Source organism: Oryctolagus cuniculus, chromosome 12 (assembly GCF_964237555.1).
Source record: "Oryctolagus cuniculus chromosome 12, mOryCun1.1, whole genome shotgun sequence".
Lineage (NCBI taxonomy): Eukaryota > Metazoa > Chordata > Mammalia > Lagomorpha > Leporidae > Oryctolagus > Oryctolagus cuniculus.
This window is the reverse complement of record NC_091443.1, coordinates 16,887,341-16,900,135: the sequence shown is the minus strand read 5'-3', so window position 1 is coordinate 16,900,135 and position 12,795 is coordinate 16,887,341. Positions and strand designations below refer to the sequence as shown.

At 39.0% G+C, this 12,795-nt stretch overlaps 1 protein-coding gene across 2 annotated transcripts in view; it reads left to right on the top strand.

The window, feature by feature from the left end:
- The window catches only part of OCA2 (OCA2 melanosomal transmembrane protein), a 370,248-nt gene that overhangs the window by 263,199 nt on the left and 94,254 nt on the right, over positions 1 to 12,795 (top strand). For both annotated transcript variants that reach the window (XM_017348348.3, XM_008269748.4), the window contains one exon: positions 2,540 to 2,633. In XM_017348348.3, the coding sequence (XP_017203837.1) occupies positions 2,540 to 2,633 (94 nt within the window). The remainder of the gene's footprint in view (positions 1 to 2,539; positions 2,634 to 12,795) is intronic.

Genomic DNA, 12,795 nt, shown 5'->3' with positions numbered 1-12,795 from the left:
CTGTTTCCAATACATCTGTGCAGGAATAGGGGTGGGGGGAAGCCAACACTGCCTCCACTCTCTTTGTTGTTTCCCTCTGCTATGCTCATTCACTTTGATAGCATACCTGCTTTGCTTGTCTCATTTTGTTGACCAGTAAGACATAATGGAATTTTGTGAGCCTTTTGGCATAACTTTTGCCTTTTGATAAAATTTATTGGTGTTGGTTCTCCTCTTTGGTTTCCTGCCTTAGACATGGCCATGAAACTATCTTGTGTCCAGAGAGCAGTCAAGAGAATTGTGGAGTTGTGGAAACCTGCTTTTGACGTCATGCACATTGGACTGAGGCTTGCCAGCCCTCTGCTTCCATGCTTCTTTTCCCATGGTATTAGTTTGTTTCTTGTGTTTTTAAGCTGCTGTAGTCAGGTTTTATGCTGTCTGTAACTGCAAGCATCTTAAAAAGAAACAGGGCTCCATGAGATTCCATAAGTTAACTTTCTACCTCTCAGGTTAGGAAGCATTCAGGAGGCAAATGACGTCATGCAAAGTGATGGTGGAAAACACAGGGAACTTGAAGATGGAGGTCAAGTTATAAGGGCATGCAGGGGGAACTTTCAGGGAATTGCAGTCTTTATAATGTCACCCATACTACATTCCTGAGGAGGTTGATAGAAGTCAAATGTAGGAAGGCTGGGATCATGACATAAGCCTGCCTGGCTCTTGCTCATCTCTATACTGTATCTACCTCTCCAAGGAAAGTGCAGTTTGCATTGGGCTCCTCAGTTTACACTATTGTACTCACCCAACTCAAAATTGTCCTGTAGCCAGGAGACCCAGCTTCTACCACTGCCCTCAGATTCTTAAAAATGCCCCCAACTCCTTCCCCTGAATCTGGAGGGGCTTATGAACAAAATGTTCTATGGAGCCAATTCACCTTGGCAACCCAGAAAAGGAAAAGGAAAGACCCTGTGTTTCTGGCTTGTGGTTCATTGCAGATCAGGAATTCAGACCCACTGCAGGCATGGTGCCATACTTATCTGGGCAGCAATTGCCTGAAAAATCTTCACTATGACTGGAAAGGGAGTATATTTTTCAATAAGAAAAACAAGTGTTGCCTTTTGCTTTTAGATTCACATCAGTTACTGCATTTGAAACTGGATCACATGTTGAGTTCTGCTTAGGGCAAAAGTGGAGCTCTCCTTTTTTAAGTCCTGGGATTTGGAGTGTTTGGGGTGCAGGGCAGATGCTGTCCTGGCACCAAGGTGCTTTTTTCAGTTATGGAGGCTGGGCACTATCTCCATAGAATGTTGGCCTCCCTGTGGGAAGAGACTTGTCTGACTGTGGATAGTAATCTCTGGGCAGGGTGGCTTGGCATGGGTATGCAGTCTCATTTGGCTGTTCTCCTGGCCTAGGACATGAGCAAACTGGAAGGCAGGATGGTAGGATGGACACATCTGAGTGATGATGCTGAGAGGAGGCTGTCTGGGCCAGCGCGGCTGTGACTGGTTCCAGAGTCAGAACTCTTGGCTCCATTTCCAGGCTTCCCACTTTACAATCCTGATACAGCAGTGCACTACGCAGCCTTTCCTTGCTTTTAATTCTTCACAGGGGACGCTGATCTTCTTGCTGCTTATATTTGTGTTGTCTGGTCTCAGAAAAGTGGTCTTCTCATGCTGGCATTCTGTAGACAGTTCCAAAGTGTTATTTCTCAAGTCACCAATCCTTGAAGTGGCGGGGTGGGTGGGTGGGGGGAACTCATCCTTAATGGTTTATGCACAGATGGAGAACTGAGCTAAAATTCCTGAACCTGAGTCATGCACCTGTCTCAGGACAGTGACCTCTATGGCTCAGAGGGAGAGAAGAAGCTCAATTTCCTGTCTGTCTCTCTGTGTAGGTATATGTGCCTGAGTTACATATAATGATCTGATTGGCTGACCTCAGCTATAACCCTCACCCAGGCCATAGAGACTGCGTTAAGTTCATGTGTGAGTTTATCTACCTCATGTGCAGTCAACAAAGTCTTCCCCAAGGAGGTATTTCATGTTAAGAAGATGACCTTCCGTGAACATGGCTGATTAAGGTGTTTTTGCCCAGTTGCTTCCACCTACCTGTTCATCCAAAAGGGTTTCCTGGTAAAGTGTCTGGGTCTGGAGTCCTGAGGAGGGTGGTCCTCATCTGAGCTTCCATTCAGCTACTCCAAAGGACACACATTCCTGCCTATGTTTATTGGCTCTGATTGCTTTCATTTTCCTTTAAAAGATATGTGCCACTGTGTGCAACCTGATCCTACAGTGACATGCTCATCTCCTTAGCACTTCCTCTTTCCCATCACATAGACATGTCTATAGATGAATCCCTGTGTTTACAAGCAGTGAGATTTATGTTCTGATTGCCAGGGTGTGTGTTTCCTGATATTTGTGAAGCAATCACTTTGATAGTGTCTGTGGAGTTATCAGATCAAAGCTTGTGAGATGATCTAAATATTTCAGAACAAAATAGAACAGAAACTACTAACAGGGTAAACTAGGATTTTATTTTGCTTTTTAAATTTTGATTTCAGGTAACGGGACACTGATTGGAGCTTCAGCAAACGTTGTTTGTGCAGGGATTGCCGAACAGCACGGATATGGATTCTCTTTCATGGAATTTTTCAGGTACTTTAAAAGACATTTTCCGTCTTTGTGTAACACCTAGGTTCTAAGCTTATTTAACTAAAAAAAAAAAGCACCAATGCATTCGTTAAACATGAAGATAAGCATGTTTTTAGCAATTAGACAGACTTTGGTGTTGGTGAAGTTAGCTGGGAGAAAAAGCACATAGAAAATTTATAAGTAGGATTAGGATTGTTAGCTAGGATTCTGCGTGATCCAGGTTCAATGAAGTGGTCAGGAAATGGTGGTGGGCTTGCAGGTATTTCATGTTGCTGTCTCCTTGAAAATTCCAATGAGGACTTGTGCTTTGACTGTCCTTGAAAATGATGTCTAATGAGAGTCTGAGTTACCCCTAGTGGATTGCATTTCAGAAAAGCCAGCCATGACCCAGGGATGTTGCAGGCTGAGACAGGATGGTCATGCTGAGGGCATTCTGGACGTAGATGTTCCATGTATGGGCAGCTCTCAGGAGGACTGTACAGAGATGAGGCCCAGAGTATGTGGGGAGCATAGGAGAATGTGCTTCTAAGTAGCTGGGCTCTCTCAGGGGTGCTGATTGTATGCATGGTCATGTTTATGTGGCAGAACTGCACATTGTGAGGTGATTAGGCAGAATGTAAATGGAAGGCACTGAAAAATGGTGCTGTCAAAATGAACTGCATTTATTTGATGTTGAGCAGGATTTCTATGGAAGGTTGTTGACTGTCAACTTACTACTGAATGTATGCACAACATTGGTTCTCAGAACAAATCTCATGCAAAGCTTGGTAGCTTCAGCTTTAGCTGAGTGTTAGAGGAATCTAAAGCTTATGGGAATAATCATCCATGACCCGGGTAGTCTTTCTTCTGCAATGGGATGCTTGCCTGAGACTAGACTTGGGAAAGAACCCTGGCTGGCCCTTAATCCCAGGTGAGGCCCAAGAGTGGCATCTTAGTTCATTTCCTGTTGCTATAACAAAATAGCTGAGACTGGGTGATTTATTAAGAACACATGTTTATTTGACTTACAGTTCTGGAAACTGGGAAGTTTAATAGTATGGTGATGGCATCTGCTCAGAATTGGGTTTTGTCTTGCTACATCATAAGATGGTGGAATACATCACATGGTGAGATAGCAAGCATGTCAGAGAAAGCTTACTTTTATAACAAAGCTACTCTCTTGATGATCTGTTAACCCACGAATAAATTAGTCATTCATAAAAACAGAGCCCTTAAGACACAATCACCTCCCAAATCCATTAACATGTGAATTGTGGGTTAAGTTTCCTACACATGAAATTTGGTAGACACATTCTAACAACAGAAAGTGGTCTCTGCATATAATAGAATGCTGACTTACATTTACTTAATGTAAATGCAGATTTACATTACTGGTCAATTCCATAGTTCATGAAAAACTAGTAATACTTGCAATTTTGCTGAGACAGTAATTTGAATGACACACTCCCTGGGAGACTTGGATGTTGGAAGGAGAGACTGTGCTAGTGAGCAAGTGACAGGGACAATGAATGTGCACCTCTCCATGGGGCTCTGGGCATAACTGACCCTGCTGCTCAGGGACAAGGTCTAAAACTTAATGCTGGACTAGCTTCTTCCTGATTAAATTCTGCTTACTCTGCTGAGTACGATAAGGGGTTATCTTAATGAGAACAGCATTCATTATAGCAAATACGGAAGTGGCCTCAGCAGGATAGCCCACTCACACTGCCATCTTCTCTTCTTTGCTCTGTAACAGGAAGTCCCAGACTCACAACACAGCCAAGAAAGGAGTTCATTGATGAATGTTCTAGATGGGGCAGCAGTAGGAAATACAGACTTAAGCCCAGCAAACCAATACTTCCTCATTTGTGCCCACCTCCTAATTTTGCAGAGCTTGGAAGATTGTCACTCAAATGCTTCTCTTTGGTTGGCTAAGAATGTGACAATTTGGCTCTTATGCTTCCAGACAGCAGGGAAATCTGTTGGCTGTTTTGTGACACTGGTTGGTCTCAGAGTTAGGCACAGAAGGTCTGGTATTAATATGGAAAAATAGAGGGTTATTGCAGCAGGGTATAATATACCCCAGTCTGATTCCTTCATTATCACTTTGGAATAACAGTCATGCCATTTGTAGCCCTAAAAGTTGGTATCCGTGCCCCCACCCCCGCCACCTCATGGTACCATGATGCCTGGGTACACTGGACTTTTCGTTAAGACTTTGCTTTTGATATGCAGTGTACATAACAAAAATATTTGTGTATGGGAGGGTGGGTATGTGCAGTTATACTGACAAAAGGCTGGGATGACTTATAGGAACTTGATGACCTCGGGAAGCTCACTGTCAGCTGTCTCCTCAATATCTTTCTAACTCCCAGCTTTATAAATTATGTCCATTTTGTTGTATGGAGAAAGACTATATCTGTTGTCAGTGATCAAGAGCTGTGCATTGTTTTTACTGGGTTCCAGTTCTTCCAGCTCTGACCATCCTGCTTGTCAGGTTCTTCTGCCTGGAAATCAGTTGTTTTCCCTGGGAATTGCATCTAATATTTTGCATGAAATACTTAATTTGCAATAGCAGATGCACTAACTAGACTTTTATCTACCTCATTTTAAAATCTCTTTCCATAAAATGTAGCTTCCTGTGATACACAGTGTAAAATGTTGACTTCTGGCTTTATTTTTAAAAATGATTTTCCAATTATGTAAATATATACTTAACAGAAAATATGTAAAGGGATAAAATAATAGGAACATGTAATTTTGCTACTCAAGTGTAACCATGAATCATAATAACTTAGTGCATTTTCATAACTTTTTTCTAGCAATCCTAATATATGTATTTATTTTTAGCAGTTTTAAAATCACTGTGTGTCCTACCTTACATTTTACATTATTTATTTTATACATAATATATAATATTGTACATATAATAATACTCAGGCCATTAATTGTTCTTTGAATAAGAATATATTTATCTCTACAACATACTGATGTATTCCTGTTTCTTTTACAGTTGTTGGGAATTGAGGTTGATTCCTGTTCTTTTTATGATAATCAATGGTATGATAAATATCGTTGCACATAAAACTTTGTTTCTTTTCTGGTTCTTGATGATAAATTTTCTGAGATGCAGTAGCTGGCTAACATGAACCATGTTTTCAGAATCCAGATAAATATTGACAAGTTGGCACTCAGCAATGTTGCTGCCACTTGTTTTATTGGAGCTCACTCCTGGAACCCATTACTGCCAGTTTTAATGCTCGTGGCTCATCTAGCAGGCAAACTCTGAATTCACATTTTATTTTTTGTTAATTCTTCTGAGGTTAGACTTTTCATATAAGTATTGAATATTTAAATTACTTATTTTATAAACTTTCATTCATATCATTTGCCCATGTCTTTCTCTTGAGAAATTGGAATTTTTCATATTTATTGGAAACTCTCTTTTCATCTTTAGAAAATGAATGGGTTCTGTATGTATGTGACAACTATTTTCTAGTTTATTTTTGTATTTTAAATTTTGCAAAAGGGCTTTTAGATATTCTATAGTCAAAACAGATGGAACTTTACCTTTATTTTCATACAGACATTTTCTGATTCTATTAAACATTTTAAATTAAACTTATTCTTTCATGATCATTGTGAATTCATATGCAGTTATAAGAAATAATACACAGAAACCCCATGTAACCTTTTCCCAGATACTTTCAGTAGTAGGACCTTAAAAAACCATAACAATTGAGCTATTGAAATTAATAAAAGTAAGGTATAAGAGAATTCCATCCCAACTAGGGCCCTTCACGCTGTCCTGTTATATTTGTATCTGCTTCACTTTCACTAATTTGTTCTACCTGTCTGAAATTTATCATTTTAAGGATGTTTGATAAAAGTAATCATGCAATATTTGTCTTTTTGGATTGGCTTTTTCTTTCACTTAGCATAATAGCCTGGCAATTCATTCAAGTTCCTTCTTATTTCAATATTTCATTCCTTTTTGTTGCATTCCATGGTATGTATGTACTGCAGTTTGCTTAGGAATTCACCGGCTGAAGAACATTTGAGTTGTTTCCATTTCGGCTGTTATGAATAAAGCTCCTATGGGATTTTTGTCACTGTCTATCGATTGTCTCTTCTTTCACTTGACGAGTTCTTCTACAAAGCAAGTGTTGAATCTTGATGAAACTTAAAGTGTCAAATTTTCTTTTTATGTATTATGCTTTTGTAAGAAAAGTATGACAACATGTGATGTCTTTATCTATCCCTAGATCTCAAAGAGTTTCTCCTATTGTATTTTCTAGAAGTTTTATTATTTTGGATTTCCCATTTAAGTTCTTTTTCCATTAGTGTTAATTTTTGATTATGGTGTGGAGTTCAAATATATGACTGTAACATCATTTAGTGAAAAGGCAATGCTACCTCCATTGAATTGCTTTTCCAACTTCATCAAAAATAAGTTCAGTGTATTTTTTTGTATCTAATACTGGATTCTCTATTTTGATCTGTTGGTTTATATTGCTTTTGGTGTATGCTGTCTTATTTATGTTTCTAATGATTTATATTGTGTTTCCTCCCCAGAACCACACTATCTTGATTATTAATAGAACTATTGAAAAAACTGCATACTGATTTAATATTTTATCAGAATAAAAATATTATAAAACATGGACTAAGATTTTAAAATTGGTTTTGAGGTCCACAAATGACAAGAAATATGTTATAATTATTGTTAAATTTTGTCTATGGTTATTTCCCCTTTGTCATTTCTTATCTGTGGATTTAGTTTTCTTTTTTTTAAATTTTTTAAATATTTATTTATTTATTTGAAAGGCAGAGTTACAGAGAGGCAGCGGCAAGAGAGATCTTCCATCTGCTGGTTTACTACCTAAATGGCTGCAATGGCTGGAGCTGAGCTGATCTGAAGTCAGGAGCCAGGAGCTTCTTTCGGGTCTCCCACGTGGGTGCAGGTGTCCAAGCACTTGGGCCATCTTCTACTGTTTTTGTGGATTTAGTTTTGATGAACAGTTTATGACTTGTCTGTAATTTCATTTTTTCCACAGTTTTTCCAAAAATAAAATGTAGGGACTGGTGCTGTGGTATAGTAGTGGGTTAAGCCACAAACTGCAGTGCTGGCATCCCATATGAGCACTGGTTCAAGTCCCGGCTGCTCCACTTCCAATCCAGCTCCCTGCTGAAGTTTCTGGGAAAGCAGCAGAGGATGGCCCCAAGTCCTTGTGCCTCTGCACCCACTTGGGAGGCCCAGAAGATTTCTCTCTGTCTCTCCTTCTGTCTCTCTGTAACTCTGCCTTTCAAATAATTAGACCTAGCTTTTCATTCTATTTTTCATTCTATTTTGTCCTTATTATTGCCTTCCTTGTTTTTTGTCTAATTGTTCTTGTTCTAGTATTTTGTGAATTTTAAGTTTGTTTCTGTGTATGCCTTTATTTATTTGCCATAAATATTTAGGGCTATAATTTTTCCCACTGATCACTGATTCAAATGTAGTCCATAGAGTTTGAAATGTAGTGCTTCCTTCACCATTATTTTTAGAACTTATGTAATTTCAGTATCATTTTTTGCCTTTCATTCAAGAATTGGATGTTTAATGGCTTCTTTTTCCAATCTTCAGGTTAAAGAACTCTCAATTTACTAATTATTTTGGAGTTATTTATTTGAAATACAGAGTTAGAAGGTTGGAATACAATGCCTTTTCAAATACCTTTCATCATCTCTCTTTTTTTAACATTTAACATTTATTTATTTATTCCTTAGAGTTACAGAGAGGGAGAGATAGAGATCTTCCATTGGCTAGTTGGTTTCCTAAATGGCTGCAAGGGCCAGGCCTGGGCCAAACTGAAGCCAGGAGCCAGGAGCTCTTTCTGGGTCTACCACATGGGTGCAGAGGCCCAAGTACTTGGGCCATCTTTCACTGGTTTCCCCAGGTCATCAGTAGGAAGCTGGATTGGAAGTCAAATAGCTAGGAGTTGAAGTGGTACCCACATGAGATATTATCATTGCAGGTGACAGTTGAACCCACTACACGATGCTGGCCACATCTGTTTTCTTAATGTAATATCTAGTTTGTCTATCTTTCAAGATTTTCCTTGACCTCTACTTGTTACCTTTATGAGGGTATTTCAAAACGTTTGTGGAATTCAGTAAGTTTATTTTGGTGTCAAAATTTTGAAATTCATGTTTTTTGTATTACATATTTTCATGAAACTTTTGAAGACTTCTTTTACAAGCATTGAGCAATTTATTCTACTTTTTCCTTCTTTGTTTACTCACCTACTAATTGATTTTTTTCTGATTTAAAAACATGTGCACATTATTCTTCCACCACTGTTCAATACCTGTTAGCCTTAGATCTATAATTAAGTCTATGAAGTTCTTACCTTTAGTCCTTTTGCTGAAGTGTCCCTACTCTTTTGAAAGATGAGGTTAATCTTTAAGTAGAGCTCCAGAACAGCTCCTTAGTTCAGTACTCCCTAAGTTTTTGCAGATTTAGGGGTGTGCTTCTATAGCCTTTCCATTGACAGAGAGCTTGGCTTCATGCCCAGAAAACCTTGGGTTGACACATACCTTCTTTCAATTTCATGAAAATACAACCCGATTATTGTCTCAATTGTATTTTTTTTGGAACATCTGATGATGACCTTACTAAATTATTTGGTCATTTTACAAGATGCATGAAAGATTTTAAATTTTATCTATGAAATATAACAGTTTTATTGATATTCCAGGTAACTCATGGGTCATTTTAATATGTAGAATTATATATTATTATAATTTCAGAATGGCTTCTTGGATTACAGATGTATTTGTTGTATTTCCTTGTTTTATGAGTTTTTTTTTTTAATTTGGAGTCTAAAGGGTTTGTCTTCTGTATCAGCCATTTTTTCTCTGACTTATTTTATTTTTATTCTCTTATTTTATTTGTGTCTTTAATGCCTCATTACATTTCACTTGATTATATTCTTTCTAGGACATTTTATAATCTATTCTTAATTTCTGTAATTATTTAATCTTTTTCTTTGTCTTCTGTTTTTGTTTTACTACTTATTTTTATTTTCTTATTTTCTTTCTTTCTTTAATGTCTCCTATTACATTTCATTTAATTATACACTTTATAGAACATTTATAAATTAATTTTCATTTGATCTTTTTGACTTCTCATTTGTTTCTTCATGTTTTTGTGTATTTCGGTTCTTAGAGTTTGCATTTCTGATTAAGTTGTTTATTTATATTCCCACATGCTTATTTGAGGATGTGTAATTCAGTTTAGAGAATTATAGTGCACTTTTTTTTTTTTTTTAGTTTATATTTGACTTTTTGGAGACATTGTTTTCAGCCTCAGTATTTAAATTCTCATGCTCGGTTTTATTTTTAGCAGAACCTTAGATAGCGTTAACCTGCTGCACCACAGCACTGGCCTCTGTAATGGACTTTCTATGTTTGTTGTTCCATGTTTGAGACATCTGTCCATTTTATGATTCGTTTTGTCTTATGAGTCTATTTTTCTTCCTCCTGCTGCTTTTCACATTCCATTCCTGTCCCCATTAGGAATACCTGCCTTTTTTTTTTTTTTTTTTTTTTTTTTTTTTTGCTATTTTCTTATCAAGTCTTACCTAGACTGTCACCTACCTTTCTATGCATGTTTATGCTTTCTTTGGGTCTCTATGCTAACTGATCTGGATTGTTTTCTAATAGCTTCACAGTTAGGTTGGCCTTCCTATTTATGGCTGTTATTTTCCTCTATTTTATGAAATTTATTGTTTTATTCTGTTTTTCATGAAGATTTTCTGGACTCCACTGGCTCTCCACAAAGGCTTGAGGAAAGAGAGATGGCTATGCTGGGAGTTGGTGTTTATGTCAATATTCATAAGTAATATGAAATTTTTTCTTTTTGTCTTCAGTTATGTTGCAAGGCATGGGGTCTGTGAGGGTTTAATCTGTTTTCTTGCTGAACTATGGAGTTTATTGTGAGCAACGTGCATAGATGTACATTTTGTGGCTGTCATTACATTAGGTACTGGAAGGCCCTGCTCTTCCTTTTGAAGAAAGAGGAGTCACCACTCACATTCAGTGTCTCTGTTCTTTCTTCCACATTGCTTTTCCCTTGAGATTTTCCTTGACTCACTTTTGGGGAGGATAGGATTTAATTTTGCTAACTTTGGGGAGAATTATTTTTGGACTGGAGATTATCCTAATGCTAGATTCCATTGCTGGGCAGAAATACAATGTGCAGGAACTCCCTCCTTAGGGAGAACCGTTAGTTATACTCACATATTACACATAAGTCAATTAAAGGTTCTTTCATCAACTAATAAGGTAGATTTTTGCTATCTCTTTTTTTTTTTTTTTTTTTTTTGACAGGCAGAGTGGACAGTGAGAGAGAGAGACAGAGAGAAAGGTCTTCCTTTGCCGTTGGTTCACCCTCCAATGGCTGCCGCGGCCGGCGCGCTGTGGCCGGCGCACCGCGCTGATCCGATGGCAGGAGCCAGGAGCCAGGTGCTTTTCCTGGTCTCCCATGGGGTGCAGGGCCCAAGCACCTGGGCCATCCTCCACTGCACTCCCTGGCCACAGCAGAGGGCTGGCCTGGAAGAGGGGCAACCGGGACAGAATCCGGCGCCCCGACCGGGACTAGAACCCGGTGTGCCGGCGCCGCTAGGCGGAGGATTAGCCTAGTGAGCCGCGGCGCCGGCCGATTTTTGCTATCTCTTTAAATATTGAATTTTCTGCTGGAATTTAGCTTCCATAAGCTTTTAGACCTCATTTTGTTTCCTTTTGAGATTTATTCAAATATAACTAATTATTGTGAAGCTTTAAGAACATTAACAAGTTGATAAATAACATAAAAGAGTGAAAAAAACATATCCAGAGAAGAAACTGTTTAGAAAATGCCATCCTAGGCTGGCGCCGCGGCTCACTAGGCTAATCCTCTGCCTTGCGGCGCCGGCACACCGGGTTCTAGTCCTGGTCGGGGCTTCGGATTCTGTCCCAGTTGCCCCTCTTCCAGGCCAGCTCTCTGCTGTGGCCCGGGAAGGCAGTGGAGGATGGCCCAAGACCAGGAGAAGCACCTGGCTCCTGCCATCGGATCAGCGCAGTGGGCCGGCCGCAGCGCGCCAGCCGTGGCGGCCATTGGAGGGTGAACCAACGGCAAAGGAAGACCTTTCTCTCTGTCTCTCTCTCTCACTGTCCACTCTGCCTGTAAAAAAAAAAAAAAAAAAAAAAAAAAAAAAGAATAGAAAATGCCATCCTAAAAGCAACATTTGAGAATGTCCTTGCTTTGTTTCATGTGACCCAAAGAGATGATCACCACTGACTAACACTGAATCCATATAAAACTCTTAGCAGATTTATAAATCCCTCCTGCTATTGTTCGTTTTAGGGACATCAACCTAGACATTCATATTTTCTCAAAGGTCAAAGCAGATGCTAATGTAATGTTGGATGCTTTCTTAAAGGTTAATCTCTGTATTGATCACAGTGCTATAAACTCACTGAACCAGAGTCAAATACTTTCTTTCCTCATGAGCGTTAAGTCACAGGCATGAGATCAATATTTTCGGAATGTAAATTTCAGAGTCAGACTCATCCATACATTATGTTAGCTTACAAAAAGAAGTAAAGGGAGAACAATTTTCATGCATCCCATTGGAACAAAGATGAGCCTTAGTCTTCTCAGAGCAGGCAGATAGATCCTTTGTTTCTGAAGGAATAGTTAAAATATCCCACCTTGAGATAAACACAAGGAAGCTACCTGTTGGTTTGCACTTAGGTATGAAAAATTTTCTCAGCTTGTGATGATGCTACTTATGTGTACTGAGTATTTCTGATCTGGTCCTGAGAATGATTACAGTTAATAGGGCAGGATTAGGCAAGACAGGAGCATTGCAGGGCTATTTGAGATGCTGGAAGGCAGAGGAGCTCTTGACAGTTTGAGACAGCCCTGGCAGCCTTAGATACCCTTGAGGAGGATGCCCCAGGAGGTGGTACACCTAAGGCTCTAGTAACCATTTATTGATCTTGTTCTTTATTTTTTATGGAAACCATGGCTCTATTTGGGTTTGGGGGTAACCTCCCTTTACCCACTTGTATACTTTCCAAGTAGCAATGCCTACCACCTCAGAATAAGAGACCACTAAGGAAAAATTGAGGAGTGACATACAACCCCAATCAGGATGGT